This window comes from Macrosteles quadrilineatus, unplaced genomic scaffold, assembly GCF_028750875.1.
Source record: "Macrosteles quadrilineatus isolate MER2022 unplaced genomic scaffold, UCM_ALF_1.0 Scaffold_3__2_contigs__length_128488019, whole genome shotgun sequence".
NCBI lineage: Eukaryota > Metazoa > Arthropoda > Insecta > Hemiptera > Cicadellidae > Macrosteles > Macrosteles quadrilineatus.
Genome location: NW_026542596.1, coordinates 61,302,249 through 61,320,600, shown reverse-complemented (window position 1 = coordinate 61,320,600; position 18,352 = coordinate 61,302,249). Strand labels below are relative to the sequence as shown.

The 18,352-nt window shown below is 31.2% G+C and overlaps 1 protein-coding gene across 1 annotated transcript in view; it reads right to left on the bottom strand.

The window, feature by feature from the left end:
• Positions 1-3,103: 3,103 nt before the first annotated feature.
• LOC128988804 (potassium voltage-gated channel protein Shaw-like) overlaps positions 3,104-18,352 on the bottom strand; it is a 126,801-nt gene continuing 111,552 nt past the window's right edge. Inside the window, exons 6-8 of the mRNA XM_054410461.1 lie at positions 14,755-14,859; positions 8,270-8,391; positions 3,104-3,226 (exon numbers count right to left, since the gene is read on the bottom strand). Coding sequence (XP_054266436.1) covers positions 3,131-3,226; positions 8,270-8,391; positions 14,755-14,859 — 323 coding nt within the window. The 3' untranslated portion in view covers positions 3,104-3,130. The remainder of the gene's footprint in view (positions 3,227-8,269; positions 8,392-14,754; positions 14,860-18,352) is intronic.

Here is an 18,352-nt window from a genome sequence, read left to right as displayed (position 1 = left end):
AACTGTAATTAGTGCTACCAGTAAAAATAGGTATCATAGTTTATATAGTGTAAACTTAAGGTTATTTAGTATAAATGTAAAAGACATACAAGCCCAAGTAAATCAATCTGAGTGATTATTTATATGCCAATTCTAAGTGCGGAAAATGTCTTAAATGACAAAACGACATTAGTATTACCAACAAATATTTTTTACGAGGTAGAACTACTTTTCCACCCAACAAATTAAGCTTAAAACTTGAACTTTATTTTTGGACAACCGGATAAAGGTAAACAATTTGTCAAACTACTAATTTAATAACCGGTCAAATGTAAGTGGTGTATATTTTTGCGTTTTTTTTTTGAACGGCTGAGACACTTAAAAACATACAATTGAGCAATTGAGAAAAAGTAATATGAAGCCGAAAAATTACTCCCAAGATACAAAATCCACGCTTTTAAGATTCGACCCGCATGTATTTCGATAACCAGTGAACTAGTCCCAAACACAAAGTATTTTTTATTTGCCAAATATACTTTTTTTATTGGCAAACATGTGATGCGGGTATACAAACCAGCAGGTTAAATGCACAGAATCTAAACAATTACTTTTGTGTGAGGTTGTACTAACACGGTGGTTAGGCGTGCAATATATTTGTATAGCTTTAATGCTGCTTTTAATGCATTAAAAGAGTGACGTTAATAAAGATGAAACTGTCAGAACAGTGAGTAGAATTTCACCGCTTATTAACATTTATTAGCTCATTGACAATTAAATTGGTCTTAACAGCTGATTAGTTGAAGATCAAAGCATAAAAATATTTTACTTCTTTTTCTCAATCCGTAAACTTTATTGGTCCGTTACACGTGTTGTTTGTAAAACAATGCTGTTAAGTGAATCTTTTCAATTCTATGAACTGAAATGAAACTGCTACTGTAAGTTACAGTTTTAGGTAATAGATATTTTGTTTTTTAATTCCACCATAAGATATTTACACAACAGATCATAATATGTATTTGAGGTGATTAAGAAATGCCAAATTTCTACACAAAATAACCAATTTATTATTATTTAAAAACATACAACACCGCTCATTTCTTATCGTTACACTAAACAATTATAAACTATTTAACAACTGGCATAGCATTAGGCAAATTTAAGTAATACGAGGAAACCAACGTAGGACGAATTACAGGAATAGTCATCAAGGTAGGAAATCGTTTAACAAAGGTGGATACACAAAGAGCTTGAAATTATCATAACTAAAGATCTACTAAACAATGTGATTGTCATTAATTTATAATTCCAATAATCTACTGTAAAAGATTAAGTCGGATTATATTCGTATTAAATCAAAATGTTAGCCTAAATAAGGCTGTTTAATCTAACAGTAACTGCTAAAACCTGATTTCCCACTACATTTTAACAATATTTGAATATATTTTATGCTGCAAGATAAGTAGTATGAAGAGGTTTCAACAATTTAACCCCTAACATTTTCATGTTCTATATAAACTTATGATTTAAAATATTTGAATTTATAGGGGTTTATAGGTTAGATAATGTGTGATAGTGCTTGTATCAGGATTTTAACTTGGAATTTTGTATTTTTCTTAATATTCATGTTTTATCAGATTTATGAATTTTTCTAGGAAATTAAAAATATTATTTATGTAAAATTGCCATATAACCTTATATTTTATCACAACATAAAGTAAATAAACGTAGAAATGGTCATATTAAAAGGGATACTTAATTTGTATCGAAGAGGGTGTGCTTGAAAAACTTTATATCCTCAGAACAGAAGTCATCAAATAATATTATGCTGTAACTAAACATTATTTTTTTAACAAGTAAAACACTTTAAACAGGGTTTTGTTATTATCAAAAATGTTAGTCCTTGTCGAGATTTCTATATTACTCTCAACCAAAATATGACTTTTTCCCTCAGTATCCAAAGAAGATTTAGGAACGTGAACCCTTCTACAATGAGGTAATCTAACCAAGTCAGTGTCATACCACCTTTATTAAATGATAACCTACCAAAACCTGACATAGAATTACACAATGAGCAAGCATGCACAATGACCTAAGCTCGGACATAACGTATAAAAATATGCTTGAGCCAGTATTAAACCTGAATTGCACAATTGATATAACTCTGGACCCTTTGGATCAATCTGGTCAATTATTACACTATCATGCAAACTCTCGTGATTGTAGACTATGTTCTTAGGATATGTAAACCGTACAATTAACAAATGCTTAAAACCCTCGTCTTAAACTACACATACAAAATTATTACCATCTATGAAGGACAATGTACAGGGGCTACAAAATGGCATTTAGCACTTTCTTTACACAGCCAAAATCGTAATGTAAATGTATTAGGAATAAATGGAATCGTTGAAAATGTCTTTGAAATGCTGCTTCGTTTTTAGGTATTGTAAGGGTGTTCAATGTGTTTTAAGTGGTGTGAGATATTTCAATCTCAAAATTTTAATTAAGTTGAATAAAATATTTTTACAAAATCGTGAATTAACTAAATAATGAGTTTTGCTGTACATGCACTAAGTAATTGTAGTTAAGGCGAGAAAATATTTTTTTTACGAAAAACCTAAATTGTTTCAATAGTAAATAGCTAATGAATGGAATATTATGTTTCCTTAGACAAATAACACTTCATTGATGATTCAAAATAATTGATAACATCTTATTCAACAACATTTGACAATTGTATATGTATAAAAACTTATTTATAGACAACTTTAGAGGAAATTTTATAGTAAAACTAAAATTAAACTTATAATCTGACGTTCTAAACATAAACAATTTCAGGTAGTTACATAAACAAACTTCAGCATCGTACGTGTTATTAAATTACCTGAAAGCACAAAAAATGTGTCAAATAACACTTGTAATAATATATTTACACTTATACCATATCTTACCAAAATTTATATGGATTTACCGTCTTGTCAGTAAACAGTTTAAGTGTAAATATATTATCACAAGTGTTATTTGACATGTGTTTTGTGCTGTCAGGTAGTTTTATCAAAAGACGTACGCCAATATAATTTTTGACGTGGTCGTATTGGTTTGCGCGTTCTTGGTGGTCGTGGACGTAGCAGGTAGCACCTCTGGCGACAGTTCAGTTGGAAGAAGGATTGACGGACTCTAGTTGGGAGGGTTGTACATTCGACTGCAGCACTGTCCTCGCTCTCAAGTCCTCTGCCAGTAGTCGGGGCTGTAACAGAACAGATGTTTTACATAGGGTAACTTTAGGACAGAAAAATAAAAAAAACTTTAATAATGTTTAAGAATTTTTTTAAACTTTAAAACAGTAAAAAATAAAAAAAAATTCTAAAACTTTTATTTTTGTACACGAAAATTTTTAAAAAACTTTCAAAAAGATTAAAAACTTGAAACATTTTAAAAACTTAAAAGTGGTATTTCTACTGTTGTTCAATTTTTATGTAAATACAAATCAAACAAAAGTGGAAATGCCACTTTTCAGTTCTATAGGTATAGTAAACCTTATCTGTGCTCATTTTGTATATGCACCTTTCTAATAAATGTTATATTTTCTCAGATAGACACCAAAACGGAAATTATGCCAAATCTTACAAAAGATTTTCGTCTTAAATAAAGAAATATGCCAAATAAATATAAGACTTTAACCACACGTAATTCATATTTTTGTAGGTACTAGTATTTATTCTGATTTTATAATATACTACATATAGTTAGGCATGTTATCAATAGCAATTATCAGTACTAATGAGATAAGGACTCTACCAAGGTGTGTATTTTAACCAAAATATAAGTGAAGGTTAGGTGTAGAATGGTGTGAGATGATCTGTGCAGCTTAGTTACTGACTAAGATCAGCAGTTTCAAGAGCCACCATCATTTAGTTTAAGCATTTAGTTAGGATGAAGAACATCTAGATCCAGTGTTGAACTATTAAAAGCTACAAATTTTTCTCAGGATTCAACCGTCGACCTTTTAAATTGCTAGGCTAGCTCTATAACTACTAGGATACCCAGTCAGTTATCGTTTAACTTCAAAGAATATCTCATATCTATTTCTTTAAAACAAAAAATCTGGGGACATTTTACGCTAGGCAGTTAACTTAATCCAATAGTATGCAGCATCGATTGAATGAAAAATACCCCCGTCACAGCAAACTTGCAGACTAAGCGAATTTCCAATTGCCTGATTTGATTTTCACTTAAATATATCTAAATACCATTAGGTTTGATAAATACCTAGGTTTGCTGCTACTAGGGAGGGTAAAAATAGTTTTTTAGTAAAATACAATATCTTTTTAAAATTTTGTCAAGTATTGTCAAAATACATTCATAAAATAGCAAACTACAACAGTTTACTTATTCTCCATAAGAACAACATAGGAATTTTATGTTTGAAATTTTTTGAATTTCGTCCGTAACCAATAATTGTACAAAAACACTTCAATATACTATATTTTTTGTTTTCTAAGCTCTACAAAATGGTTTAAAAAAATCGCAAAATGTTATGTTTATAGGGTCAAAAATCAAAACTCATTTTTACCCCATAAAACCCCCCGTGAAACCCTGTTCCCATGGTCCGATCATGCTGGTTCGCGAACTCATTCAAGTTTATCCCACCTTACCTTTAAATTTCATCAAAGTCGGACAAAAATTGCTCAAGTTATCGCGCTAACGGACAGACACAAACACATACATAGACCTATATAAATATATATGGATTTGAACGGATGATGTTTTCGGCCTCTAGGGACCTCAAAACGAAAAAGTAAATCGGTCCCGGGTCCAGATCTTACCATGAGTACTACGGTAATAGCTTGTTCCCTATATGGGGAATTCGCTAAAACACACAAAAAAAACGCTAACTATTCACTGTACAAATTCTATCCAAAGTCTGCTCGTTAACCCTGCGTTTTGTTGCCTGTTACTCCCAGCATTAGTAGTGGTTTGGGTTTCTAGAGCTGCACTAACAAGCGCTTTGGATTGACCTCATTTTCAGTCATTTCAAAGGCTCCGTTCGAATGGTACAGCCTTCAGCCAATTAGACGTGATATTGTTACAACTGACTTTTTTAACAACTCATTAAAAAAAATCTTCTAATTACCAATTTAGTTGTTGTATTACGTTGGTTATTTAATTTTTATGTTTGGAATTATATATTGTGCCGAAGTTATTTCTAAGAGTTAGTTATTGCAATGTACGGTAAAAAGTAACATTCTCAGTTGTATTATGATGTTATTATAAGGCTACCTTTTTTTTAAACATTTAGTATAATGTATTAATTTTATGTTTAATTGGCTCCATAATATGTATGATACTGCACCATTATGTAAATTTAAACTTAATGGGTGTGTGTTAAAATTGTCATAAAACCACGTAGAAAAAATAATTTTACAGTTTTTTTTTATTGAAGTGAAAAATCTATCAAAATATTTGGAAAGAAATTATGGTCAAGAAAGTAATTTTCATTAATCTTCGTAGTATATTACATTTAATTAAAAGTGCCAATAGCTGTTTTTTTTTTTTCAATTTACAGTAAAGTTTTAGAATGGTCTCACCCAGGAATACCAAATTTGACGTACAAGTAATAGGGAATTTTGAAGTGAGTTTCATGTACGAAGAATATAAAAATATTTGAAGCAAGTGCTGGAGACTTTTAGTTCAAGTTATGAACGATACTTTTCATCACGCCGCAACAATGCCTGTTTTTGTTTGTAGTTGTTTCAACAATTAAATAGTTATTTGTGTAACTAGTGGTGAAAGTGGCACTTTGCTGCACACGAGAGCAATGTTTACGGGTGTCAATGGCAATGAGGAATGATCTCGAGTGCAGCAAAGGCCTTTTTCACTCGTGTTACACATTATATTTTTCCTACAGTATCACTATAAAGCATATAAATAATTAGTCTTTCAAACACTATACAACACGTTTTTAGGTTCAGCTGGCAACACAAATGGTGCCCTAGAGAAAGTAGTACCCGCGGTCCGTATCACTCCGCTATTTTTCCTCGGCAAGAAATGTGCTCCACGTTTTGAGAATATAGTTCCGTATGTTTTTGTAATTTGAAGTGGTTTCCGCGCCTAAAAAAATGCTTTAAAGGTATTTTCTTGTTTATTAAGATCGTAGGAACGTTTTAAAAACGTTTAAAAGAAAAGTCTAGAAATTTCAGAAATACCGAAACTATAAACACGAAATGACAGGTTAAATCGTAGTTATAATAGTCAATCAGCTGCTCATAGTATTATTATCTTTAAGTGTTGCCAACCTATTTCCAAGCTTACACGGATTACGTGCATAATAGAACCACGCTGTTTTGTGTTGTTTCGTTGGAATCCTGATGTGCGGCAAAGTATAAACCGTACGGCAAAGTATAAACCGTACGGCAAAGTATAAATATGCAGCAATTAGCAGCTTTCTGTACTATAAACAGTACAAGGAAGCCAACTTTGTCGGGTGACTGTAGGAAAAAAACTTTTAAAAAACTAGGGTGCGTAGTAGTCAAATGAAGAACTAATTGAGAGCAAGGTTAAGCAAATGAACTGATCGTTTTCTATTCCCTATATTTGAGTCCCTCAGAGTTATAAATGAGAGAGTTAACGTCACAATCCAACGTCAAATGTTTTGGATTCTCAAAAATAGCATTAGGCTTTAAGTGAGAAAATAGTTAGTAAATGCCTCATAAAAAATCCATATATAATATTCCTTAAAAAATTTCGTCCTATAGAAAAATTTTCGATGCATCTGGCAACCCAAAAATGATTTGAATATAATAGCTTCCTCAAAGCGAAGAAAACTTTGATCTATAAGACAAACAGAAGTTGCAAAAGTTTTAATATAGTCTTCAACTTTTTGTTCTTCTCTTGTTCTTGATATTCCTTCAGATTACATAACGGCTTACGACGGTTGATTTGGTTGAAAATTATTAGCTAATAAATATATAAGTAATATATAAGTTATTGGTAAAAGTCTAATAAATGTTTTAAGAGTCAAATCCAAAGTATTTGGAACGAAAAAAAATTTAAAAAGTGAAAAGCCATGCATTCTAATTAAGTAAAAATAAATGTTAAAAAAGCAATTTTATATTAAAAAATGCTTAGCTTAATTAAAGATATATATTTCATGCTCTGCTTTAGCTGTCAAATCTTAAACCTTTATAACAAGTAATTTAAAGTAATTGGTATGCTTTATATTTAACAAAGTAGTATAGTACTTTTTGTTTTGGATTGTGTTAGTTGAAGTAAATTGTAAATTTCTTCTTCTGTGCACACACCTTTCTTTCTTAAACCGTTCAGTGTTGATCACCACCACCTACCGTAAGTCTAGAATTTGAATTTTGAAATTCTGAAACTTAGAGACTTTTTAACTTAAAGGGGTCCCATAAATGATGCAAACTGTGTATCACTATTAGTATTTTTGTATTAATTAATTGGTATATTTTTGTATTAATTAATTGGTAATGGTTCAGTTCAAAAGGGTGAATCCCATGTTCAGGGTTTCAGCTCCCTGAGCTGGAACTTCAGGACGATGACGAGGTGGTTCCGATCCACGGACCCCTACTTAGGATGAAATATCAACAAATAGCTCTGATATACGAAATATCAGCTCATGAGTCTCTAAAATTCCAGTTCTACAGAAATAATAACTAGCGAAGTAATAGACAAACATTTCTTTACCAAACACCATTGGGTAGCACCGAGCGCAGCTAGTGCCATATTCCGATCTAACGGCAACTTAAGGAATCACATCTCACATAACGGAAAAAATTACATGACTTTTATTCCCGTCTGGCCATATATATGATGGATGAACACACAAAAAGAATTTTTCTGTCATCATGTAAACACATCACAATAGATTTTTTTTATTAATGTAAAAGTTTTTTTTAAAGATAGTGATAGTTGAAGATAGCAGTGGGATCATGATAAGAATACCATTTCAGAAAATATAATAAAGCAACTATCTTACTTTTGTCCGTGTTGCAAGAAAAATATAGTTCTGCACTCTTTTCTTAAACCTAGTAACTTAATAATCCTATTTAACACCATAGAAGCCACTTATTTGTTTGGCTGTCAAGATTCTTTGATTCCTTAAAACTTTGTGAGACTCCAGAGCTACTGAGGCGGATTTTAGGGGTGCGAATAGGCCTAAATGGGGAATATGAGCTATCATCATGCCAAATTTCAGTCCAATCCAACCAGCAGTAAATACATGATTGAGCCCCAACAAACAAACAAGCTTTCATTTGTATTATATCTGTACCTGTAGAGGCAGAAGAAGGTTTATATTGCCTATGGTGGCGGCACGAGGCTGTAGCGGGGCTGGCGCGACTACATTTCTGCTGGGTACCAGAGCTAGACTGGGTGGTGACGTCACATCGAGCTCTGTAACATAATAAGTGTCTTTAGCTGCTCTGCACAAAACCATGATCCTACATGCGACAGGTACAAATATTATGAAATACTACTTAAACATGTTACCTATGTACTGTAAAGTTGTTAACAAGCACAAGACGACAGATAAGTATAAGTTATGCCTGTAAAGAGTTTTAATTTTTAAGGACATAATTTTCATCCGATCAATATTAGTTTTTACTTAAATTTTTCATTGGTTTTCAAATTTGTATGTGCAATTGTGTTTATTTTTTTATCATGATTACGACCTTTAAGACGTTCAGCTCTAGCCAAAGATCACTTGTTAAGTCAAATATATTTGCCTAGTTGCAAAGTTCTAGTTTAAATTAATGAAGACCTAAGCCTATTAAGTGAAATCAGGATGGAAAAAAAATAAAAATAAACTTATCGTTTGAACGCTTTAAAAATCGTCCAGGAATACATCATTCAGTTAAATTTAAGATTTTCTATAAATTCATAAAGTGTCAGTTATATTAAAATTATTGAAGTTGAAAAGGTAATAAGGCATTTCTTGCTATTCTGAAGCCGGTTGTGATGTGTTCAGTATTGGTAACGTTTGAGTGCTTTAATATTGAAAACATCTTTTCCTACAGTCACCCGACAAAGTTGGCTTCCTTGTACTGTTTATAGTACAGAAACCTGCTAATTGCTGCATATTTATACTTTGTCGTACGGTTTATACTTTGGCGCACATCAGGATTCCAACAAAACAACACAAAAAAGCGTTGTTCTATTATGCACGTAATCCGTGTACGCTTGGAAATAGGTTGGCAACACTTAAAGATAATAATACTATGAGCAGCTGATTGACTATTATAACTACGATTTAACCTGTAATTTCGTGTTTACAGTTTATGCTCTCTTTTCGGTATTTCTGAACTTTCTAGACTTTTCTTTTAAACTTTTTTAAAACATTCCTACGATCTTAATAAACAAGAAAATACCTTTAAAGTGCTTTTTTAGGCGCGGAAACCACTGCAAATTACAAAAATATACGGAACTATTTTCTCAAGTCGCGGAGCACATTGCTTGCCGAGGAAAAAATAGCGGAGTGATACGGACCGGGGACTACTTTCCCTAGGGCACCTATTGGTGTTGCCTGCTGAATCTAAAAACGTGTTGTATAGTGTTTGAAAGACTAATTATTTATATGCTATATAGTGACTGTAGGAAAAATATAATGTGTAACACGAGTGCAAAAGGCCTTTGCTGCACTCGAGATCATTCCGCACGAGGCGCATTGCTCTCATGTGAAGCAAAGTGCCACATTGCTCACTAATTACACAAATAAATATTTCCTACAGTCACTCAACAAAGTGCGCTTCCTTGCACTGATTACAGTACTGCTAACTGCTAATTGCTGCATTTACTTACTTTGCCGCACACTTTTTACATTCTCGCACAGTTATTTCTTTGTCGCACAACAGCATTCCAACCAAACAACACAAAACAACGTGCTTCGCTCACTATTTACACAAATAACTATTATCCCTAGTTTATTATTTGAAAAATACACAGAATCTCAATGAATTTTCCACCAGGCAGAATTACTATTTCCACCATACACGAAATAAGGAACAACTAGATATACCACATCTCAGGCTAGCCATCACGGGTAATTCTTTCAAACTTAACTGTGAAATTCTATAATATGCTGCCTGAGCCTCTTCAGGCAGACAGCCTTTCTCTTCCTCTTTTTAAGTCAAAGATTATAATTGGATTGTAGCAAACCCATTCTACTCAGTACTTCATGAAACATAAAATTAAAGCGGAATCTTTCATACTGTAAATTAAGAATTCTCAATCGTTATTCTCAATCTTTGTTACCTATATGAACATATTTAGTAATATTTTATTTAATGTAATTTGACAATGTCTATTCCTATGTAAACTTGGTCAATGGCAATAAACTTTCTTATTAGCGAATTTCCCATATAGGGAATAAGCTATTACCGTAGTACTCATGGTAAGACCTGGACGCGGGACCGATTTTTTTTTCGTTTTGAGGTCCCTAGAGGCCAAAAACACCATCCGTTCAAATTCATATATATATATATTTATATATATATATATATATATTTATATATATAAATATATATATATTTATATATATATATATATTTATATATATAAATATATATATATTTATATATATATATATATATTTATATATATATTTATATATATATATATATATATATATATATATGTGTGTGTCCGTCAGCACGATAACTCGAGCAAAAATGATCCGATTTTGATGAAATTTGGTCCAAACCTGTAAACCTACGTTTATTCGAACGATTTCGCGATCCAGCATGATTGGACCATGGGAACGGGGGTTTACGGGGGGTTTTATGGGGTAAAAATAGGGTTTTCCCATTTTTGACCCAAAAAACATAAAATTTTGCAATTTCTTTCCAAACCATTTTGTACAGCTTAAAAAAACAAAAAAATTAGTATATTAAAGCGTTATTATGCGCCTAATGGTTACGGAGAAAATTCAAAAAAATTTTAAATTTAAAATTCCCATGTTATTCTTATCGAGAATAAATAAACTGTTGTAGTTTGCTTGTTTATGAACATATTTTGATCAAATTTGGAAAATGTTTTTATTTCTTACTAACTATTAACATTTTACAAAAAAAAAAAAAAAAAAAAAAAAAAAACAGTTTTACCCTGTTTGCAGTGCTCTCTGATGCAGCAAACCTAAGTACTTGGTAAACTAATTCTATTTAAATAGGGAATAAATGTTATATTTTTAAGTAGTCATTTCAGTGTAAATCCAATCAGTCAAATGGAAATCCGCTTAGTCTGCAGGTTTGCTGCGGCGGGGGTATTTTTATTCTTATTCTTATTCTTAACTAACCTTAAATTGTCTTAATCTGTTACATCTAATTACAAGGAGTAAATTTTAGCGATTGTACCAAGGTATTTCCTCAATTTGTTGTGTCCAGCCTTCAAGAAGAAAAGTTTGTTTTGCACTAAATTTTAAAGATCAGGTACCTTTTTTGTATGAGAAGGAAACCCCGTTTTCCACCATAACCTTAGGTAAATCTTATCTTTTTAGTAAGCGTCGTCTATGGTTTAGCAGCATTTTTACGCATTTGTATATGAAATAAAATTATGAATTACTCTGTGTACCAGTAGTGTGTTACCAGTACAGTGTATGAAGTCATCTTAGGCAGGTGTTTTGATTTTATATATACACACGAACACACGGAAATCGTGTGTATATATAAACTGTAAATAGTCGGCAAACATCGTTTAATGTGATTTTTTAAATTCAAGAATGCTGCTGAAGATGAGCTGTAAGTAGCTCGAAACATGTACAGCATATGTAAACATTTGACACCTTCAGGCAAAAGAAGGTAAATTTTACCTAAGTAAAAAATATTAAAGGTGTCAAGGCTGATATAAAATTAACTGTGCTGGTATTTTAAACAAATGAATTATGTATTTAGTCTAGTAATAAAACATTCTTGTACAATAAATAAATATATTTAATGAAAGTAACAAATGTTAGTTAGTACTAAGGCTTACAAAACAAAAAGTCAAACAATCGTACACGTAAGGGTCATTATTTCAACCCTGAAAGTTTGGAGTTATTGCACATAAACTGAGATAACACAAAATTGAAATGTCAATTAGTCTGTACACGTTTATACAGTTAATTGCAGTAATTCGATTTTCAACATAAATGTATTAATGTAAATTCAAATAAATATCTAAATTGCAGATGTGTTTAAGATTTCATTATCCGAAGATAGTTCTGAGTATGAGTTGTATTTGTATGCAGTGAAATAAATGTACGTCTTAGAATATTATGATAATATCATATTCAGTAGGAGTGAACAGATGCCATTTCTAATAATGAGATTACAGTTCTCTTATAATTTTCTTCTCTTTGCGTTCAATTTGTGTAAGTCTATGCTGCTAATATTCCAAAACTATTTTGTTATAGATAATGTAAATATGATATTTTGGTAAAAAATACTAAATACTAAAGCACATTATTAATATGATACAGTAAACTTTGGCTTCACATCATAGTTTGTGTATTGGAGGCCTGCCAAGATTTATAACACTCAGAAATATTTAAGCCTACTTATTTTAATAAAAAAGGGATTTTTTGTGTAAAATATACAAGTTTATAGAAAAGTTATCTTCTGTAATGTATATTATTGCAAAAGGCAACTGCATTTGACATGTTTAACTTTTTTATTTAAAGACAAAACAATATTAAAAGGTAAAAGGGATATTAGGTATAATAAACATTTGAACAATAAATATAATGCGAAATTTTTGTAAACAGTAAAACAACAAAAAGCTTCTTGGTAAAGTTGACATATAATATATCACGACTCATTAAATGTCCAATCTGAATCCACAGAAAGCAATTTGTACATGATTAAAACTTCTCTCCGAGATAATACAAAATGAATACTATGATTAATAAGTATTAAATGTCAAGATCTAACATTTGTCGTGTAGAAATGTCAGCTGATAATGAACAGACAGCTAAATAACAGGTGTTCTTATCCGAAATAGTATTGCTCTTTACAAATGAGATTTTGTTTCAAAATCTGAGAAATATTGATCAAATTTATAAAACAGTTAGCTTTATATTGATTATCATAATTTAAAAGCTGATGAACAGTAATTAGGTAAATTTACCTAATTTATAATAGACTAGATTATGTAATGATTCTGAATCGATGTAACAAGTGTATTACTTGAGTACTTAATTTATAAATATAATACAAGTATCTAACTCTAATAGCAAATTTAATAATTAATTTACTTTTAAAAAATACAGAAGATTCAACTAACTATAATTTTGGAACACAGGTTTCGGGTATTTGAGTACCTTTTTAACTTTTCTGAATAGATTTGCTAAATGCCGAAGGGGTGACAATTTATTATTGGACCTTAAAGATATTTAATCAAATATTACCTGTTGTGTAAATAATAAATAAAAAGGACAAAATCAAGTTTAATTAAAGTTTAGCCCATTTTGGCATACATGCATAAACACAGACTCATTACTAGTCATTCCTCTTTTCCTAGTTGGCAATCCTGCCAGTGACGTAGCATTACCTACTCCTTTTTCCTCTTATCTCTTCTTCATGTCAATGTCATTACTTACATTCCCTCCCGCTACCGCTTATCACTCACCAGTTTGTGCCTTGAACTTTCTTTATACCGTGATCGGTTTTAAATTCAATAATTATCGTGTCTCGCCTCCGGGATTCTTTTTGTGTCCGTGAAAGACGTTATCCACTACGGCAGGATGATCTTCGCTGGACCAAGGGGCCCCTGAGAATTCTACACTCCACACTCCAGGCCACCGACCACGCGGCGGAGAAGAAAGGATCGGTCGTGAGTGATACTTCAATTTTACTATTAGATAAGACTTCATTAATTATTTTCTTTCAAGTTTCAGATGTGTCATTTTACTGCTCAATTTATTCAAACGTCATAATACAATACAGTCCACTAATTAAATTACGCAACTAATTCAATTCTCAAACAATCCATAACATTACCCTTGCTACAAATTCACTTTTATTGCTATTGCAAATGTATTTATTTAACTATATTATAATTATATTCTTCATCCAACACACAATTTTTATTTTCCTGGATCCTGTACTCTTAACCTGACTTTTGTAAAACCCATATTTTGGCCTTTGGTAAACCATTTCACAGGGTGTCCCGGAACTCTCTACCAATATTTTAGATTATAGTTGCAATTATAGTTGCATTGTTCCTGAGTAAGAAAAATATCTACAAATCATATTTAAATTGTCCGGAAGTCCTTAGTTACTCACATAGCCGCCATTTAGTTTTTTGCTTAATATTATATTTCTAAAAAGTGGTTAAAGATAAGAAATTGAAACGTTTCACAAGCATTTATGACAACTAGACAAAGCTACACAAAGATTATGATTTTTTTTTCAAATTCATAAAACAAAATGGCGGCTATTTAAAACTTTTGTAAAACCAAAGTTTTTTGAGTTATTTAAGTTACAACATTTTAAATATCTGACATTTTGTTTTATAAATTTGCAAAATCGTCATATTGTTTTGTAGCTTTGTCTAGTTGTCATGAATGTTTATGCAGAGTTTAAAAACTTTTTAGAAAAAAAATTAATAAGTGAAAAAACAGAATAGTGGCTATTTGAGTTACTAAGGACTTCCAGACAATTTTATTTACATATTCAGATATGTTTCTTACTGAGGAACAATGCCCTAAAATACTGGTAGAGAGTTCCGGGACACCTTGTACAAAGCAAAAACAAATGAATTTGAATACATAAAAAGATTACTCACCCCTAGACACGAAGGGTGTATCCAGGCCTGGTGGAGGGAGTGCGATTCCTGGTATTGAAGGTCCTTGAAGAGCCAAACCTATCATGTTCACCCCGTTCACAGTACCTGTACATTTACAGCAAGTTAGTACATTTACAACAAGTTAGTACATTTACAGCAAGTTAGTACATTTACAACAAGTTAGTACATTTACAGCAAGTTAGTACATTTACAACAAATTAGTGCATTTACAACAAGTTAGTACATTTACAGCATGTTAGTGCATTTACAACATGTTAGTGTATTTACAACAAGTTAGTACATTTACAGCATGTTAGTGCATTTACAACATGTAAGTGTATTTACAAAGTTAGTACATTTACAGCATGTTAGTACATTTGCAACAAGTTAGTGCATTTACAACAAGTACTTTTAGAGCATAGAATTATACAAATTTTAATAGTAAAATTAACTTTTCATTAGATTTGTAAACAGAAGTCATAGGTCTCTTTGAGGTGATTCCAACAAATTATCACATAATGTATTTGTAAGGGTACATTTTTAATCATTTTATGAGTTTTTAAATTACGAGTTTTTGATTATAGGCCAACCAACGTCTTCGGGATATACGTTGCGTCCAACTTTTACGTAACGGATTTCTTGATGAAATTTGTTATTTGTAGAGCTCGGTGTAGTTTTATTTGTTTATATTTTAAACGTAAAACTTGAGTTCACAACTACTAGTAGAGAGATACTACTAAGAGATTTTTGTATTAAAAAAACTTGACAATTCGTAAAACATTTGTTTGAAACTTATTGTAGACTATTATCATAAATTTGAAATAATACCCAGCTCTAGTTTTACTGGCTAGAAGAAATGGTTGGAAAAACTGAAAGTTAGTGGATAAAACAAACTTTATTTTAAGAATATTTATCCATAGTTGAGTAATCCCAGTTATTAAATCATATACTGTTCATTTTATGTATAAAACTAAGGAAATTATATAACAACAAATGTTTAAGAAGTGGCTAAATTAATGTATAAATGTAAAACCGTTTTTATTTAACTAATCATGTTGCTACAACTAAACATGTGTTTTCGTCTTTTTGTTTAGTTTGTTTGTCTATTTCCTATGTCAATGGCCCTCCTAATTTTACAATGGCCTTCCTTAATGATTCTCATAAACACAAAAGCTGAATATTAACAACAATATTTCAATAAAGATATTTTAAATGTTACAGTAATATTGCACATTTCAAGGCACATTGGTCAGAAATTTCGGGTGATAAATTGGAAACGGAAATTGAAGTCTTGACGGAGACAGTCCTTAGGCAAGGCCGTGACTCCTTCAAGTTGTATGTTAAGACACTTAGGTCAAAGGAAAAACTAAATAATTAAACTATAACCCTTCTGGTCTTGCATTGGTTTAGCTTATTGCCAAGAACGTAAACCATTATATGTTTAAAAATGTATTGAGTAGACAGTTTTGTTGTAGAAAAATGCTTGAATTTGGTAGGCATTAAATACATCGCATATCTAAGTAACTGCATGTATTTTGTGTTGTCACAACGAGTATTTATTTATTATTCCTACGGTACAAAACAATTTTTACAAATTCAACTAGTTGCTGACAGATAGAGTTTGAAAAACAAAAGTTAATACTTAAACATAACGGAAAGTAAATAAAGATACGTCTTATAACACTTAAAACATATATTTACGCTTATACCGTTACTCACAAGACGGTAAATATACAAAAGATGGTAAGTGGTGATCGATTTCGATTGGACACTCCAATCATCATCAGACCCAATAGGCAAATGACGACTTAAACATAACAAAAAACAATGGCACTATTTTTCAACGACCTTCAATGTCAATTGATCAATTAATCAATCAATTATTTAAGATGGGGTCGCCACTAATGTGTTTAAATGTTCAAAATTTATGTGGTTTTTAATTGCAATTTTTCTACAGCTATCCAAGAAGCAAAAATGTGACAGTTAAATATTCAGAATAAGTTCTTCAACGTTCCCAACCTTGAATTTGTCTCTGTCGCGGTTAAAGAAGACTTTACCGTAACACATATTAATTTATTGACATGACCTGAGTATAGAAAAACTATATTTAAATTAATTTACTATGGCACCTCAATAAATAAATATAACATCGTTCACCATTTGTATTTTAAGTAAATATTCTGGAATTGTTTGAAATTAAATTTAAACTTAATATGATTTTTTAATCCAATTGCCTTTAATCTGTTACATGATGAATTGCCTAATGCTATGGAACGATGATTGAAACATTGAGTCATAGTTCATCACACCATTAATGACTCAATCAATATGGATGTTGAACCATTCTGATGGACATATTGACGTTTACTCGATACATGTTCTACTTGTTAAAGCATGATGAATATTGCCATTTTCCTTTTTTCCAAATGCCAAAACGACGAATTACGTCACATCAAGACATCTAAGCACACATATGTGAATATTGTAAGTTGATTATGATTTATAAATAAATCAAAAAGTCTTTGATTCCAAAAGTCTCTAAGCACAAGAACTGTTTTACAGAGTAAACTCAGATCAATATGACTAACAAAATATACAACAATTCAGGGTGAATGGTCAATTTAGTGGGTTACCCGTGCAGTTTTGCTACAGACATAAATCAGCTGTTTTTGCAAGGGCTATAGTTTATAATCTCAACGATTAGGTACATAAAGGTCTACTTTCTAACTATTGAAACAAAAGATTTTAGTTTTTAAGGGTCTAAGATTATTAAGCTTGGAGTAATTGGTAGGCTGAAGCTGTTTAAGATTACGTTTAAATAATAATGACACTAAGACATTCCATTTGTGTTGAATATCAAATAGATTAATTTTTTCTTTCTCCCCCTATACCATATACATGTATCTAACAAAAAACCACTAAGTGGTAACACTTTCCCCGCCAAGTCAGCAATCCAAAAAAGATAATAAATCATTACTTTTTCCGCCAAGAAAAACAATGTAATGTATGTAAGTTTGGCAACTTGGCGGCAGACTTTTGCTTGGTTTTTTAAATTTAAGTTACGTTCGTGGATAATTTCACAAATCAACTTCTCTAATTAATTAGTCCAACTAAGTATAATAATTTCGAGGTAATCAGTAAACTATAAAACCATCACTATTATGATTTTATGAAATGTGGCACAAATAAGGTCAAATTTTGTAAAATAAGCTCTCACCTAGCAATGAACTAATGGGAGAGATACTTGCTCAATGAAACTAGTTTTTATGGCAAAATAAAAATCCTCTTTTCTCTGATATATAGACCACGGCACAACTACATCTCATTTAATTTCAATAATATTGTTTGTGTAGAGCTAAATTCTACATTTTTGGTCTTATCTGCTTTAAACCGATTAAAAACTTTTTGACACACGTACCAAAATTACTATTTAACAAACCCCCTGGGCTTAAACTAAGTTTCAAATTTCATCAATGGTCACCTTGAACAACATAAAATGCGTTGATGTTACATAAGTGTTCTGATAATTAAACCCGTATATCTAAAGACTAGTATAAATTGAGCCCTTATTAGAGAAGTAAAAATGTGATCAAACAGA